General features: G+C 44.7%; 1 protein-coding gene across 1 annotated transcript in view; it reads right to left on the reverse strand.

Annotated features, from left to right (window-relative positions):
• Positions 1-18,221, reverse strand: part of MYBBP1A (MYB binding protein 1a) — a 61,502-nt gene that overhangs the window by 26,461 nt on the left and 16,820 nt on the right. The window contains exons 19-23 of the mRNA XM_075719649.1: positions 17,914-18,071; positions 16,925-17,059; positions 15,604-15,715; positions 13,503-13,634; positions 11,585-11,653 (exon numbers count right to left, since the gene is read on the reverse strand). Of these exons, the coding sequence (XP_075575764.1) occupies positions 11,585-11,653; positions 13,503-13,634; positions 15,604-15,715; positions 16,925-17,059; positions 17,914-18,071 (606 nt within the window). The remainder of the gene's footprint in view (positions 1-11,584; positions 11,654-13,502; positions 13,635-15,603; positions 15,716-16,924; positions 17,060-17,913; positions 18,072-18,221) is intronic.

The following is an 18,221-nucleotide window of genomic DNA, read 5'->3' on the forward strand; positions in this document are numbered from 1 at the left end:
GGATTCTGTGCAATGCATCCAAGCCTCTCCCTTCCCACATTTAAAAAAAAAAAAAAAAAAAAAAAAAAAAAAAAATCAAGAAATATGCCCATTTCCCTCTCCATTCCCAAATACACTTCTCTCCCAAGTTAAGAACAAAGTCACAATTTAAAGAAAAAAAAATCTAAGACTATTTAGTTTATTAATACAACACTGTTTATTTTGAGGCACTTCCACTTTCTTCTAGAAGCTCCTCACTCTAAACATCAGAGCAAGAAATGCTCTTTTGTTAAGAAATAAAACCAGAGATTCTCACAGAACATCCCAGTAGCTGAGGCTCAAAGAAACATTACCAAATATCAAGAAACCTCTTGCGAAATCATCTGGGGCACTATCCTTTCTCTCAACCCTGGCTTTCCTCTTCAAAAAAAAATCCCCACAGCATTTATTTTGTCCATTTTTATTTTACACACATAGACTTTGTATTATCAAACATCAAGAAGCTCCGCTGACACCTCAAGTTGCTTGCACACATTGGTGAGACCAAGACCAAAACCAAAACTGTCCCCTCCAGTTCCCTCACCTGTGTTTTCTCCCAACACTTTCTAAGCCAGATGTCTCCTCTGCACAACAAAGCCAATTTTCCTCAATTCAGGAGAGACATGCAATAGGATTTTCTTTAGGCTATTCAGAACGCAGCTACTTAATAATGCAGCCTATTTAAAGAGACTTTGCTAAAGTCAAATTTAAAAATTTAGGAGATTTAAGAGCAGTACGCATTCAAAAAAAAACCCCCATGTTGCATAGGCACTGTGTGCCTTTCAGCTGCTGTCCCCAATTCACTAGACCAGTCTTGATGTTGCAAGAACAAAGGTTTTTATCTTTTGAGAACATTTATCAGCAGATAATGAGAAATTAGAATTCCAATCCACTCAAATGTCAACTATTGAAGTTTAGCTTTCAAGCAGTATTTAAAAAAAAAAAAAAAAAGTACTCGCACATCAGTAAAATTGTTAGCTTGGAACATTGAAATAAACAGCATTGCTAAGCAAAAAAAAAGTTAGAAATTGTACTGGGTTGAACTTTGTAGATTCATCCATTCGGACACTCGCCAGAAGATCTTTTCATTTTACAGAATCCACTGAGAGAAGCACCATGACATGACAGGCTGCACACTGCCCCTGGGGAGAAGGACGTGGCTTGAGACCTTAATCTGCTAAGATGTTGCTGAGAAATCCTAACTCCTTTCTTGTGCTTTAACTTTTGCGGAGTGGCATTTTAATACATGCCCAGGGAAAGCAGAAACAGAAGCAGCCAAACCCTATTCCTCCCCCACCCCCAAACAACAACAAAAAGGGACCTACCACCTTCTACACGAACTCTTAAGAACATCCTTGTCAGTGAATACAGCCTAGGTTGGCGTTTCATTTTACGCTGCAGAAGCCCTAATCTTTCTTCACTTGCCAACAAAACACCCTTCCAGCACACTTGTTAGTATTTCCAAACCAAGATCCAATAGCCCACTGTAAACACAGCAGAAATCATTACCCAGAACTTCAACAAAACAGGATTCTATCTTGACGTTTTTATAATATTTTGTAGCATGAATATAACTCGAGCCCATATGACTGAGATAGTCACCAACTTCATCACAACCACAGACATCTCTTTCCCTCCTGTTTTTGTTATGCTGTTATTAAATACATGGCAATGACCTTGCCTCCAAGCAAACTTTTCCCATTTGCTACACAAATATCTACTCATCAAACTGTCGAAGGGGCTATGCTTGTCAGGCTGAGCAGAACACACTTGGGTGGTTCACCCTCTTTTTAAAAACTATCAACTCCCCAAGTGTCAGATGGCAAGTGTAATTTAATAGGCTAGGAAATTATTCAGTCTTGGAAAATCACTGCAATATGGTATATATCTAACTCAGCAAGTCCATCTGATATGCAGGGCTGTTAATGCTACTGAGCAGTCCCATCTTTGGATAGGTCTTGCCAGCAGCTGTGTCTACAGTAACAACTAAAGCCTATGTGACCTTTTTAATTTTCTTACTTCATCTCAGCAACAGACCAGAATGTTTCCTCCATTACTGAGGATTTGCTACATGATCATCAATACAATCAGCTGAACAGTAGAGAACAGAATAAACACAGTTTGTACCTCCAGAATCAGAATAAAGAGGCAAGTAGGAGCTTTTCCATGTTTCTGTTTGTGCTGCACCGAGTATGGTGGAATATAAAGACTGGGACTGCTAACAGGGCAGTTCTCTGAGCCAGTCAACTGATGCCTGGTAGCGTTATGGACTTGTATGTGGGCAATGCAGGCATCTATCTGCTAGATGCTTTTTGCAAAAGACATGGGGGCCATTGAAAGGCACCGAGAAATACTACAAACACCCCCCACACACACATATGACGGAAAAAATAAACAAACATAAACAGCTAATAATATGCATGATGGTGCAACAAGACCCTGCAGACTCAGTGACAGGGGTCCCCCATTCAACTGAAATACACCACGAGCACACAAAGTTCTCAATGCAAATATGTAAAAACTCGTGCCATGGGATTTCAAGCACTCAGTTTCAATGCAGTCAGGACCTGAAAAATTTAAATACATCTTTTTAAATTTTCAACCATCTCACACAAGTGAGAAGAAAGGGAGAGAGAAACGTGGCTTATAAAACAGTTATAAACAGGAGAGAGAGTTATGTTTTACTATGGCATCAGACACCTTTCCAAATAACATCAGAGACTATTTAAAGATGCTGTCAACATCCTCCAACTCGCCCAAGAAAGATAGTTTCTTTGAGCTCTCCCAATGCAAGTGACGTGCTCAAAAATGAAAGGTTGGGATGCAATAGTCCACACCTGCAACCATCCTAAAGATCTAGGAATTAAAAATGTCTACACAAAAATGTAGAGCACTCTGGCCCTGACCCAGCAAAGCACTTAAGCATTCAGCTGTTCTCCCTTCAACTTCAGCGGGACAGTTTACATACCTAGAGCTAGTACATGTCACAGGGCTTTGCTGGCTCATGATCAGACAGCTCAAAAATGTGCAAGAGCCCACCCATAGTTCAGCTTTACCTTGCAAAACACAGGATCTCCTTGACCATCTCCTTACACAAAACAAAACCAGGAACAGGAGCAGGACATTGACTGGAGCCAAAGCATGTCAGTTTGACACGCGTTTTCCAGCTGCAAATGATTTTTCTTCATTGAAGAGAGGGTGCATACTGAACAGAGGAAGACAAAAAAGAAGTAGTCTGCAGGCAACAGCCACTGTCGCCCTGTGTCACACAAGCAGCTATCACTGCCCGTGGGTAACTCGCCCTCTGAAGGTCTGCTCACCTCAACCAGACCCTGGGATGAGCCCTCCCCTAGTGACACCTGTACGGAGGACACAGGCGCAGCATGTCCTACCTCTGCCGAGGGGACGGAGGATGCTTTGAAGGATGTGACCTTTCAGTCGCGGCCTATTGCTTAGCTAGCATCAGCAGCCCAGTTCTCATTTCTGATACAAAGGAGGTAGAGCTGAACTGGTGCTGGTACTTATCTAGGGAGGTTTATTTTGCTTCATTATTAGTAACAGCTTATGCAAAATATTCCATAACAAGTAATTCCTATACCACCTGCTGGAAACTATCTGTGAGAATGCAGGCAGGGCATGGTGCATTAATGTAGCGATCCATTCATCTATCACAGCACGAGGAGGAATACTCCCACATATACACACAGAGGGGTGCTGGCTTCTGATGCTTTGCAGTGCTTTTACTGTTCTTGCTGTATTAAAGTTTAATTACTTTTTAACTTAGATATTTACATAGAACATAAACCGTTCAGAAGGATAACTGTCAACTGGCCAAGACCTCTTTGGCAGGACTTTGGGATCATATTTTACTCTTCTGGTGATGGCAGCTCTGGCACAGAATCACTTCAGTTCTGTAAAATTATGTCTATATGTGTTTGATCCCTTTGGGGAGACTGCCAAAGCACCAAGATTAATTAGCAACTTACCTAAAATACATTCTCTATTAGATAGATCTTAAAGGGCTCATGTCACAGACTGCTTTACAAAAACACATTTTGAAATATTAATGAATCTATATAACATAAGATGACATTTTGAACTCTGTCTCAGTGCCCATTCTCATCTCCACACTAAGTAAAATGACTTTTATTAGCTTCGTGACAGCTCTGCGCTTACATCAGCTTTGCAGAGTTGTAGCCAAATCATAGAAAATAAACTCACTTGATGGACAAATATAGCATCATTATGCTCCTAGCTACTGCAACATCCTCAATCAATATAGCTTTAAATGTAAACAAGATGACAGGAATGTATCCAAACTGATGTGTGACCACAGCAGAAATAATTGCAAAGGCTCTTAATTACTGTGTTGAAACTTACACTCCTAGTACCTTTCCCAAAGGAAAAGAACAAGGGATAGGTATCAAATCATTTGTCTAAACCCTAGGAAAAAGTTACAGACTAAAAGTGGTCTAAGTGGACATTGAGGTGCTGGAGCGTGTCCAGAGAAGGGCAATGAAGCTGCTGAAGGGTCTGGAGCTCAAGTCTTATGAGGAGCGGCTGAGGGAACTGGGGTTGTTTAGCCTGGAGAAGAGGAGGCTGAGGGGAGACCTTATCGCTCTCTACAACTACCTGAAAGGAGGCTGTAGTGAGGTGGGTATTGGTCTCTTCTCCCAAGTAATTAGCAATAGGACAAGAGGAAATGGCCTCAAAGCTGCATCAGGGGAGGTTTAGATTGGGTATTAGGAAAAATTTCTTCACGGAAAGGGTAGTCAAGCATTGGAACAGGCTGCCCAGAGAGGTGGTGGAGTCACCATCCCTGGAAGTGTTCAAAAAACGGGTAGATGTGGCACTTAGGGACATGGTTTAGTGGGCATGGTGGTGCTGGGTTGATGGTTGGACTGATGATCTTAGAGATCCTTTCCAACCTTAATGATGCCTAGTTTTTACTTTCATTAAAAATAATCCAGCCACCAAGCCAGGAAACATGAAATTATTACTCTACCCTTAATTGGTTTAGTGGTGGACTTGGTAGTGTTAGGTTAATGGTTGGACTGAATGATCTTAAAGGTCTTTTCCAACCTAAATGATTCTACGATTCTATTCTATGATTCTATAAGTGTCTGCCAGTACAAGCAAGATGGGGACAACACCTTACTCCTGGTAGCAGTGGATGTTTCATTTACTAGGCTTCCTTTCCAAACTGGTTCCAATACTGCTGGTCAACAAGCTGGATTTCTCAGGGAAAAGCATGGTTGCTCCAGTCCAGGCTTCCAGAGAGACTGTGCTTCAGCCCGTTTGCAGTTCAGAGCTGGCACCTGCAGTATGCACTTGCCTGCAGAACTCTGCATCAGCAGTAAGTCTGGGTACCGCAATGCAACCAGCCACACATCTTCCTTCTTCGCCTGATCCTCATACTAACAGAATTAAGTTATTAGGGTAGAAGCATTAGTTCACAGACTCATCCAGTCCTCTGGCAGTCCCAGCATGCGGGGGCGGCGGGGGGGAACAACACTGCAGTAAGAACCTCACCACAATTAACAATGCACCACAGAGGGGTTTGTGCCATAACAGCATCAGAGGGACAGCCCAAGCCCACACACAGTTACAGAATGAGGTGTTATTGTAGCTATGCTCATCGTACTGATGCTGCTAAAAATAAACCAGGAAGACATTCCTCACCTAAGGCTCAGGAGGGTTCTGGTATGTAGCTGAGTCATGCAACAATCATTAAATTAAACACATCTTGATCCCTAGTTTACGCTCCATCAGCACAAGTAAAAAAAAAACCCAAGCCTTTGGTGAGTATTGAAAAAGCAACACTGCACCCACTGAAACAAGGGACAAGGAGGTAATTTGAAGGTCAAGGTCTCCTGGAAAACAATTGCAGTAGTAAGATCAAATTGCATTAAGAAAGGAGGAAGCGAGAGCAAGCTCACACACATTTTTTTTCTAACAGAATTTGAGAGAATGTGTTTAGTGCTTGTGGAAGACATCAGACTGACACAACATCCTTAGACAACAAAACAGCACAAGCCTCCCCACCTGTTAGCACACACACATTCTGCTTGGCTAATTGCAAGGCTGTGCACTGCCAACGGGATCATCTGTGCCAGAAGCTTGATACAATTCATTAGCACTAGGTCAACCCAAAGGTATAACACAAGCTCCATTTCTGATGACTTGTCATTTTCCCATACCAGTCTTACCACTGAAGACTACATCCCTAGCTATCATTTGTGCCCAAGCTACTTAGAGCACATGTATGTATGCAGGTACACATGCAGGTACAGGATTCTGGAAATGTTAGCTACACTTTCCTCAGGTGTAAGCCCCTTATCAGTAAGAGAAAGCTATCAAATCTGTCTATATGTACAAAACAATTGTGATGTGTGCACCGGTCCCATTTTCCTACCACTGAAGACATTTCTGCTGGCCATTACAGCAAGTACAAGGTCACAGTTAGTGTGACTGCTTTTCAAGACCTCAGTCCTCAGAACTGCATCCAACAAGCTGGATTCAGACTACCCAAAAAATTTAGTTCTTTACTGCCTTCTTTCTTTTTTACTTTAACTTGTAGCACTTCTCACACACTAAATGTCCTCTTGAAAAGCTTCATAGTAGCTGCTTATAATCTAGCAATTTCATACAATTTCTATCCGCTTCTTTCTACAGTAGACAACAGTGCAAGAACACATCACAGGCTTGAGGCGGGCCACACTCTGAGAAGACAGTGCAGCTTTAAGTTTATGTTGGCTTAGCTTATACACATGGGAAAGCAAGGATCAACAAAAGTTTAGGAAAAAGATCTCGACTGCTTCTGTAGTTAAAAAAAAAGAAAAAAAAACGAACATGGCAAAACCCATCAGATTTCTTAGTTCAATAAATGAAAGACATCCAAACGTTAGTGTGTTCATTTTTTAAAAGCCTGAAGCATTTTAACTTGTGCACAGGCACCTTTGGGACAGCAGTCTTTCTTCTTTAGAATCATAGAATATAGCTCCACACTTCAAGAAATGCAGAGCTCGAAAAATAGGCCAGCCAACAGGTAACACTGAGCATTCAAAGCACCAGCTGCCAGAGTAACACTGCATTTGAACTGGCAGAATATGATTCAGTAGTGTCCTGCAGTCAGTGTGGTCTCACAACAGCTGAGATGTCCAGCTCAGATGCATGAACTCCCTGAAACAAGGTGATTTTGTAGATCCACTGTGTCCTGGTTTCAGCTGGGATAGAGTTAATTTTCCTCCTAGTCGCTGGCATAGTGCTGTGTTTTGGAATTAGTTTGAGAATAATATTGATAACACACTGACCTGTTAGTTGTTGCTAAGTAGTGTTTGTACTACTCAAGGACTTTTCAGCTTCCCATGCTCTGCCAGGTGCACAAGAAGCTGAGAGGGGGCGCAGCTGGGACAGCTGACCCAAACTGGCCAAAGGGCTATTCCATACCATACAGCATCATGCTTAGTATATAAACTGGGGGGGGGTTGGCCGGGAGGCAGCGATCACTGCTCGGGGACTGGCTGGGCATCGGCTGGTGAGCAATTGCATTGTGCTTCACTTGTTTTGTATATTCTTTTATCATTATTATTATTATTACTTTCTCTTCCTCTGCTGTCCTATTAAACTGCCTTTATCTCAACCCACAGATTTTACCTTTTTTTTTTTCTGATTCTCTCCCCCATCCCAGCGGGGGTGGGGGGATGGTGAGCGAGCATCTGTGTGGCGCTTAGCTGCTGACTGGAGTTAAAACACGACACACTGTCACACAGATTTTCATCTTTTATCTTTCTGATGTATAGGTTTAAACAGGTACTAAGTGAATTCGGGGTGGGATGACAACTCCCCTTCCCTGGTCAAGCATCCCTTGCCCTTTGTTCCCCCACTCATAAATGACACCAATCTCTCCAGCTCTTCCTTTTTTCAGGGAAACTGCTGTATTACTGTCTTCTGCAGGCATCCGCACTCCAGGAATAACATCAGAGGAACAGAACTCGCCCACATCTACAAGCTTCAGTTTCAAGTTCAGTCTCAGTAAGACCATTGCAAATTTACCTTTCCAGGTGAAAACTTGCTACACAGGTTGAGCTTACTGCTAGGAAAACCTACCAACCCAACCACTGTGAGCCAGGTTTAAAATGCCTTAAGTCCTCTCACCCCCACAAAGTGCTGTTCGTTTTATCTCACAAATTACTTCAATACGGAGGTGAACAACCTTACTGCTGCTTTCAGCATGTAAGAACAGTGTCAGAGGAAAAGGGCTAACCTGATGTCAGCCACACTATCTAAAGTTTTTGTTCTAAATATTCCTTTTTTCTGCTAAGCTTTGCAACAAGATGCACCCTCTGACACACCTGCCTTTGGATATCTCCAAAAGACCCTTCTCTACAGCAATCACACAGGTCAAAGAAATGCACCTCCCAGAAAGGCATGTAACACATACCCAATAGCTATGAACATCTCTGTCTTTACAGACACAATACTGCTGCTGAGGGTTCATGTTCTCCGGGTTTTAGAGGTGAGCAACCGAGGGAGACAGGATGCACAGAAAGGCTGCAACAATGCGAGACCCAGTTGCCCCAGTCATCAGCTACAGCCAGCACCGCACAGAGACAAACTCTGCTTTCCAATATTCTCATAGTCACTTCACAGAAGCCATAATTTCATGTTAACAAACACTGACATTTGATGAAATAAATCATAGCTTTCACCCAGCCACTCCTGCCCCTGAACTGACTATCCCTGTGCCCTGAACAAGACCAGTGAACTGATCAAAGTTAATTTTAACACAGCAAAGGCGGGGGGGGGGGAAGTATGTGTACAAGGGGAAGGCAAGTTTTCTGCCAAATCATCCTCATGTCCATTTTGCGACATAACTGCATGAACACTTGGGCACCAGACAGACAGCAAGGTGTCCAGGGCCAGGACAAATGGCTGGGGTTGGAGAGGCCAGACTGCTCCTCTCCAAGCCAATGCCAGCTGAGCAGCATTTGAATGGCTCCTGCATTTCCTAGAGGATCCTCTCTCAGTATAAAACTGCCCAGAAATTGAGTTCAACAGACCTGCAGCAGCCCACAACAGAAGGAACAAAATTTCACATACAGTTCGGGTTTGCTGTTTCTTGCAAGAGCCCAGGCAGGTCCAGGCCTCGCTGTACACTGTGTGGCTTACTGAGCACACAAGGAAACGTGCTGCAAATCACTTGAACCAGGCTAGTCCAGGGTGATCACTTAGCGACCAAGTTTGTCTTTACACTAGAGGCCCCAGCAGGAGCAGAGACCCCTGAAGTAAAAGCTGGACATGTACACCGCTGGCCCCAAGATCTTGCCTTAAAGGCCTTAAAAAACTCAGGAACCAGTCTGGCTGAGAGGAGAAATGGAACAGACACCCGACCTCCATGCTGCTCTCACAAACTCCCAGGTATTCAGGGTGAGGAGGAAGGAACACCCCGCCTTACATCCTCCTCATGAACCACTTTTCCTTTTGTTCAAAACTACCTGAAAGCCCAACATGAAGGCGCACCTGCTCCTTCCACCCTTTTGGGAAGGGCCTCCCCCTGGCCAGCTGGGATAGTGGCCAGCAGCCCTGCTGGGCCAGAGCCCCAGGGTTCATTACCTGGCCAACACAGGACACCTGGCCAGAGCTGTGAGCCTCCCCCTTCCCGTGCAGAGCACAGCTCTCCCCACCCAGCACGGCCCCGAGGACTCCCTGCCAAAGGGATCTGCAGAGCCAGGAAGTCAAAATCACAGTGGAATTAGCTGTTCATACAGATGCAGCAGGCGTAGCCAGAACAATCAGCATTAATAACAGAAGCATTAGAAGGGGAATTAAGCCTCATATCTCTGGGACTAAGCTAGTTTAATGATTAAAGGCCAATATTCAGGGGCTGAAAATGGGAGACTACCCCACCTGCCTCTCAACCATCAGGGCTGGCCAAAGTCAGGGTATCAGGAGACCTTTGGTGTCTTTGGGACTCTGAGTTAGGACAGCCCTTTTGGCAGCTGAGTCCCTCCACCTCACTCCCCAGAGGCTGCCAGGAGCCACAGAGACTCCAGAGAAGTTATCCCCCTGCTTTAACCATGACACCACTTTGCCACATACACCCACCTACCTTGCTCCTGCATCTTACCCCCTAGGATACCACCAAAGCACATTTGCATTGAGAAACAGTGGAAAAATTTAATTGAAAACCTGGCAAATTGGACATTGGATGACGGGAAGCCAGAATTCCTGGAAAGCAAGCAGTCTGCAAAAAAATATAAAGCTGCAACTCCAAACTCCACAGGCTTTACATAGCTTACTCTCCATGTTGCCTTTGTTTAAACAGTAGTATATCCATGTTCTCTATCTGGTCTCTCACAAACAACACGCTGCATGTCCTCCCCTACTCCTTCCACCCACAGACAAACAGGCTCTGGAAACAAAGCTTGAGCAGATAACTGTGGAAGCCCTGAAAGAAGGACAATGCTGTTCCCTGTGGGGAAGCAAAGATACCCGCATAAATGAAGCTGTCTGCCTGGGATGCTGTTCTTGGTCTCTTGAGGATAGGATCAAGTATGTGCTTTATAATTAATTTGTGTAATACATCCTTATTTCTGTCCACTGAAATCACTAATAGTTCATTCACTCTTTTTTTGTTGTTGTTCTTGTTTAAATCAGGCCTATTCCTGTTGGGTAAAAGAGCCTGAAATGCAATTTACATGGATAATGTAAAGCAGCCTTACAGTAAACACATACCTAGCCCTCCACATTCCCTACAATGATCAGAAACAATAAAACAGCTACTTCTGAAACACAAAGGACAATCTAGGATGCGCTTCTGCAGGGGACGGATGCATGTTACAGCTAGGGGGTGGGAAAGTTTGAGACGCAGTGCTACTGGCCTAAAGGGGTTTTGGTTATTAACTGCGTGGAAGGCACCCCCACTGCAGTGCATGCTGCAGTGAAAATCCAGACAGGCCTCATTCCCTACTCATGCAACAGTAAGCTGTGCGGTCACCCTGCAATGTTTTATTGATAAGGCTCCACTACTTTTGTGTTAGTCAGGCACATGCAATCAACCATCAAAAATCAGATCTATAGTACAGGTGATTTTAAACTAGACACAGAAGCACATGGCCTAGAAAATGCAGGACAGTTGGCAGGGCGTGGAACAGACTCAGGAAGCTAACCTCGAGTTACCATTAGGCGGCAAGGATTACAACATGCTGCATTAATACAGAGGAACATCTTACCAATAAGAAAGTAATCAAGGAGTAAGTGACTGAAGGCAACCCTTACAACAATCAGGCCTCAACCCTGAAAGCTGCAGGCAGTTGCTAAAGGAGATGCTACGGAAGAACCCCCGTGACTGTGAATGTATAAGCTACTTCCGCAACTTCAGTCACATACCTGAAGCAGCAAGGCAGTATTTGCAAAAGCTCTCCCTGCAGGAAGCCCACTTCTCAAAATTGGGCAGCCCTAAAGGCAGCAATAAGCATGTTAAGCATCATCTGAGCTGCCGTGATTAAGTGACTTCTCTGATTGACTATTTAATACAGCTTTGTTTGTTTGCTTTCCTTCTTACCTGCTGATGTTGCCTGGCTCCCGCTGTGATAGACTTGACAAGAATATCTACTAATGGCTTACACATGATCTGTAACAAAGAAAGACCCAGCCTCTTATTAGTGGTTTGCTGACCGACAGGTTTGTTTTTCAAGCAAAACAGTCTACATTTTACACAGCTTCTTGAGTGAGAAGAAAATGCTGCAAGAAAGAAAAGTGCTCAGAGATTGGCAACAGCTTATTTGAAAGTTAACAGCTTTGCTCACACCAGCCCTGAGTGAAATCTTGATCACAAAGAAATCAGCAGCAAAACTCTTAAATTGGAAAAATCAGGCAAAAATTTCACCTCCTGTGTTCTGCCTGGTTCTTGATTTAAGCCTGCATCTGCCTGATACTTTACATCAGCAGTTCAGGGCGTGCAGAGGAACAGTCCCAGAGGCAAAGGAGAACATGCTGAGTTAGACTGCAGAACGTCAGAGCTTGCGGAAAGATATGAACCCACATGCTAAAGGGGCCAGAAACAACTGTGTCAGGAGGAAAGCCCCCCTGGAGACAGGTTATCTTAAAGTTGTCCCCTGCAACAAGTCTTGATGAAAATAACCTTTCTAGAGAAGGGGGTGCTTGTCAGCAAAGCCTGATGAACCTCTGTTCTGGCCTAATCCACCAATTTCTATGTTTATAGTCAAAATATTTCCAAACTGAGGTGCACAAGGAGTCCAGACACAAGAAATGAGAAAACATCTGGATTGCAACTACCTTACTAGCATACCTCTAATGTCATCTATCAGGCACTGGAAAGTCTGGCCCTGACAAAGCATGGACAGCAGTTTGCTGCACAGTTCACTTACATATTATGCAGATGGTTATTCCAACCACACCACCTGAAATGGCTTCTTTTTGGGGGTAAGGAGACTACTAAAAGAACAGACAGCTCTAGCAAGTGGGCAAAGCCCAGTTCTGAACAGGCCAGTATCTGTGTACATCACCACCTTTCTTTTATAAAAGGGATGAGCTTAAAGGTTTTAAAAGACATTTCTGCAAGGAACAGTCACATGGAATCCACAGGCTCTAGAAACCCACAAATGGAATCTTAAGGCTCCTGTCCATGTGGGCAGCACACAACCCTTCTCTTCCCTATTTCACTAACTTATGTAGGTGGCATTGTGGGCTGGTGTCCTAAGAAACATGGTATGCAAAAGAACTCTCTCCTGCATGGATTCCCTCAGAGTCTGAAAGCATCCTCCCCCAGTTACACAAGCCTATGTCTCCGCCCACCCTCCTGTCAGACATCAATTCTAAAAGGTTGAAGCCCTTGAGAAAGGGCTTCTGGCAACTGTCTCTACCTCACTCTGACCTAAAAATCCCTGAAGAACTGTATGACATTCAGACCCAAGGCCTGTTTCTTAAAAACTGGCTGTCCTCTTAGTGGAGACCAGCTCCAGCCATAGGTCAAGTTCACAGGAAATACCTCAAACATTTCAGACACTGACACTGTCTGAACATCCAGCTTGCAGATTAGATTCCAATTAGACTATGCTCTACAGTCTTCTTGGAAGAAAACTGATAAACGGAGCATGCAGTCAGAGCAAAGCTGGACAGGAGCTACATTAGCTGATTAAACAAGCTGGCCCCTTCTGTGTTTGTGCAAACCTGGCTCTTAGGCCTTCTTACGCGATGCTTTAAAGAGCAGCCTTCTGTTCATCTATGTTCTCCATGCAGTACTCCAATCCAAAACACAAATGAAATCCTGGCCTTCTGCAGCGTTGCTAGCAAAACACACAGTATTAAGAATCTGAGCAGGTGAATATCCTAGAAAACCTTACAGAAGTTTTAAAAGCCCACAGTAAAGCGGAGACATTTCTCTCCCTACTTTCCCCAGAATTAAAACTGTAGTTTGAAGCCACCAGAAGACAACATACCACACAGTCAGCAACACTTACCGGAAAGCGTTTGAAGAGATCAAGGAACATGGAGCTTGTAAGGGCACTGTTCCGTTTAGTCAAGAATTGTGTCAGTGCTTGCTGATAGATTACAGTTACCCTCTCCATATCCAAACAACCTGTGCTCAAAAGCTATAGGGGAAAAAGCAGAACACAAAAGTTTCCAGTGAAACACAAGGATGAATCACTAGCAACGAAGTAATTAATTTCTACCAGTGCACACAGATTTTTCCAACAACTAGATATTCTTGGGTAGTTTATATGATACAGGCCTACAAGATACAACATAGAACCGTGAAGAAACAACAAAGTGGGCCCTAAGCATGCTCTCCCAAGTACTGGTAGCCATATGACCATGTAAGTGAAGGGCAGCACAGCTTTCTAGTAGGACTACCGCATGTAGCATGGTGTAGTGTGGGGGCTGTACTTCTAGGTTTGTGGTGGGCATGTCTAACACATAATAGGTTCACAGAGTGCTCAAAGACCATCCTGCAGCAGTGTGCTGTGCACATGGTTGTTCTCAGCTGTAGAGCTATCTGAGTCTGTAGATATTAGTGTATGTAGATATCTAGATCTACATGCACTTAGCAGCTATGTCCAGGATTTCTAGGTACCCAGCAGACAAGCCCTCTGTCTGATCAGGGATCCAGCAATCCCAGAACTGCATAAATGCTCCAATGTCCCCCTCTGGTGGGGAACAAGAAACCCAGATATGCAGCAACCAGCTGAGGCCTGCGCAGGCCATATGGATCTAAACTAACAACACTGGGTGAGCGAAGAGTGAAGTGCGGAGCATTGCATCCCGACATTCCTGACTTCTATAGTAACAGGCTTTTCCATAAATTTGGCCACTGCATCATAGGGTCTGCTCTAGTTCCACTTTGCTTACTTCAAAGCTCCAGATTACGCTCACAAAGCACTGCTCACTGGAAACACACCACACCTTTGTCTCTGGTTCCCCACTGCAAAACCTTCCCGGCCTCAACACAATGTCAGAACCAGCAGCATCACACAAACTAAACTGTGTCACTTCCCTCAAACTGGCAACTCACTTCAGCTGCTGGCTGTGTCCTTTGCTGGTCAAGACAACAGCTCTGTTCCCGCAGGAATAACAGCCTTCCCTGTGAAGCTGCACAAGGATGCTGTGAAGCATGTCTCACTCTAGCCTCAACATCAAGTATGTTGTTTATATTCCCCACAGATCTCCCACTTTTTCTTTCCAGAAAGGCCCAGCACAGAACAAGAGCTGCTTGAATTAACACTCTCAGTCTCTCACTAAGCCTTAGAAACACTGGCTATTTTTTCAGCCACTAATAATATCTCAGTGTTTGTAATTTCCAGGCCCTCCCTTGTCATGAGGTAGCCCTGTTCATCCTCCTCCCCCCCAAAATGACAACAGGATTAAGGCACTAATTCCTGCACATACTTTGAGAGGCAAGTATCAGGCTACCCACTGAAACACTACTTGCCAGGTTTCTATGGACCAGGTGACTGGACTGGGCTGCCCAATATATAAGGTCACCAAATTCAGAGACGTGTGAAATTCAGCAGAGCCAGTAGGTAAAAGGGAACCAGACGGTAAGGCTCCCCAAGTAACAGACACCCAATAGCACAACCAGAAGGAGAGTCTCCCTGCAAACATCTACCACGGAAATCAGGGCAGCTCCACACTCTCTTCACCCTGAGATAACTCAGGGAGAGAGGAGTTCACTCTCATCCACCACTGCCCTGTGCCTCCCTGCTCCTCAGCACCCTCCCAGAAAAGAACTCAGAGTGACTGCCAAGGGGTTAACGGAAAAAAATAGCAAACCAGCCAGGAAAGCAGCATAAATATACATCAGGCTGCTTTGGCAATTAACGTGGATCCACTTGTACATCAGCTGCCCCTGGTGGCTATGGGCAAGCAAGACTGCAAAGGCAGGAGGGTGAGGGCCAGAAGGGGATGGGGAATTTGACAGCTTTACGGAAAAGAAACCTCGACGACAGGTGTCGCAGGCAGCAGGAACAGTGAGACTGAATAAGCAAGGCCCATTCAGCAAAATGGGGTAATGCAACTTTCCCAGCAAAAAAACACTGTCTCAAGAGCAGCCTGCTGTTTTACCTGACAAGCCTGCGGGACGGTGTTACTCTCTTTCTCTGGCAGAGGGGTAGGAAGAGTTGATGACTTATCAGACATGTTTCCTCTCAACACTTTGAGCAGGTATAACGAGGCACTAAAAAAAAAAGAAAAAGGGGAGAACATAGTAGTTACCACAGTGTCACGGTGCCACTGCAAAGCCACCTGAGGGCAGAGGCCAAGTGATGCAGGCAGCTTATTCTGTACCAAGGGGAACTAAAGAGTCCAAGAGGGGCCTTTCTCTCAGTCTAACCCACTCTTGCCAGACCTAAAGACAAGTAAATCTTTGGAGGCTACGACATTTCATTATCTGTCACTGCAGTCAGACATCCCCACTAGCAGCCTAGTTTCCTCAAGCTCATGCTTTTGACTAGCATTGCTTGAGGACTTCTGTGTTTGCCCAGGATTGCCAAGCCTGCACAGCTCAGCCAGCACTGCAGTGCAGCCCTCTCAGCCCAGGCTGCTGTGTGCATGGAGAACTCGGGCACATCAACTGAGAGAGCATGCAGACAGTCTGCTGCTTTTGAGAAATGTTGTATTAACTGGGCACGGCTCCGCTCAGCACTGCCACGGAGCCACACAGCACATACAACCAGCCCTGTGTTGCCAGGAATTACCACAGCCACGAGCCAGGTGTGCTGCAGAGCCAACACTACCTGATGGCACTGCGTTGACCGTGCAACATGGTACCCACTGCATACACAGCTGTGTTGAGAAATCCCAGACAGAGTATGAAAGTCCTCCTGAAACTGCCCAAAAGTCACAAGAGAGCCTACTGGTAAATGGCACTCCCATTTACACCAGGAAACAGCAAGATTGCTCGTTTCCTAATACACATATGGCTTATCCTAGTTCACCTGTATTCAGCAGTAAAGGAGTGAATACTGGTACATACAGTCAGGACTCATAATCATTATTGTCCTCATTGTGCTATCATGGAGACAGTAAACTACTGTATCTACAGAATGATCGTTGCAGACTGACTATAAATTACACTCATCCCTGCACTGAATCACGCACAATTCATTACTCCCTGATGAAGCCTCAAGGAAGCACTTCCCATCACTATCAGCAGACCATTTCTGTATCACAGAGCCCACAGAAGATGATCACCAAAAGATGGACATCTGTTTCAAAATGCTTCAGACTGCCAGGATGACTGACTAGTCCTCATGTAAGACACAGATGCTGGCACCTAGCCTTCACCAAGTCTCTTGCTTCTCTGAACTGTTTTAACATGCAACATTATGCCTGCTTACAGACCAGCCCACAGAACCAAGTAGAGATGCTCCTTTTCAACACTCACCTGAAATAATAGAGCGCCACCGAAGAGTTAGTGTGCTTGCAGGCTTTCGTCACAAGCCTCTCCATAAAAGCATGCAAATCTTCTCGCAAAGCATCCACTCTCTTGCAGTACTGCTTAGTTCGGCACAATGAGTTCCTGAAAGAGCATTAAAAACAAAACCAAAGCCATTACCTACAGAAAGAGCTCTGGGAAACAGACTGCTATGAACCCTTATCACTGGGCTCAGGGCGACACATAAACAAAAGTGGTGCTAGCTGTGGGGAGCAAAAGAGGCAGTCATTGCTGTGGCAAGAAGGGTGAGGAGACTTACTGCTCTTCGCCTGCAAGCAGCTATTTAGGCATCAGAGTCAGCTTTCCTCCAGGGCTCCACAAAGGGCACTGGCTGTCTCAAACCCTGTTACTGCAGAACTGCTTCTCAACAAGGGGCAGAAAGCAGCACTGAAAATGCTTTAGAGCAGCACTGAGGATGTCAGGGAGTAGTGTACAGAGGACACGTCATGACACACACCACGCATTATGTCTGTGTCTACCTTGTATCATGCCTCATTTCTGGCTGTGAGCAGAGAGAATTTGCACTCTGCCTGTCTCAATAATAACACGTTGGAGGTTTTGTTCCAGCCACAGCAGCAACTCTGCAAGCCTAGGGAGTTGTTGCATGGTCTGACTCGGAGGTCAGAGGCCTGTGGAGATATTCAGTGACATGGCACCGTGCCTGCAATACCAATGTTTGTTCTTAAGGTTTCCACCTGCAAACAGGTTTGACACTCGAAGTCCCTTAGACTAGAAAACCCAGATCCTAATTTCTTTCCTGCAGGTTATGACTAAGCATTGTGTATGTGTGTGTGTGGTGCTGGTAATCTAATTCTACACAATCTATAAGCATAGCAGTTGTCTTCAATCTTAGAAAGGCCAACTTCTGGGATTCAACCAACACCACTGCTGTCTATCAAAAGCCATTGCCTATTATCTGGAGGACTAAGTATACTTACTTGAAGATATTGGCTGTTTTCTGGAGGAAGTCAACCTCCTGCTTGTCAGAGTCGGAGCTCATGCATTGTTCAATCACCTGAAGCAGGGGCTCAATGATGTCAAACACCAAGGGGTTCTCTGATTGCTTAATGAGGAATGCTTCAATCAAATCCAGCACCTGCAAACACAGAGTTACTGACATGAGAACTAATGCAGACAGGGAAACATGATGGATCTACCCAGAGTAGCTTCTTCAGACTGGAATGGACTGAAGCTGGAGGGGTCTGAAGAAATATTTGCAGCTGAGATCTATACACCTTCTGCTATC

This window comes from Pelecanus crispus, chromosome 12, assembly GCF_030463565.1.
Source record: "Pelecanus crispus isolate bPelCri1 chromosome 12, bPelCri1.pri, whole genome shotgun sequence".
NCBI lineage: Eukaryota > Metazoa > Chordata > Aves > Pelecaniformes > Pelecanidae > Pelecanus > Pelecanus crispus.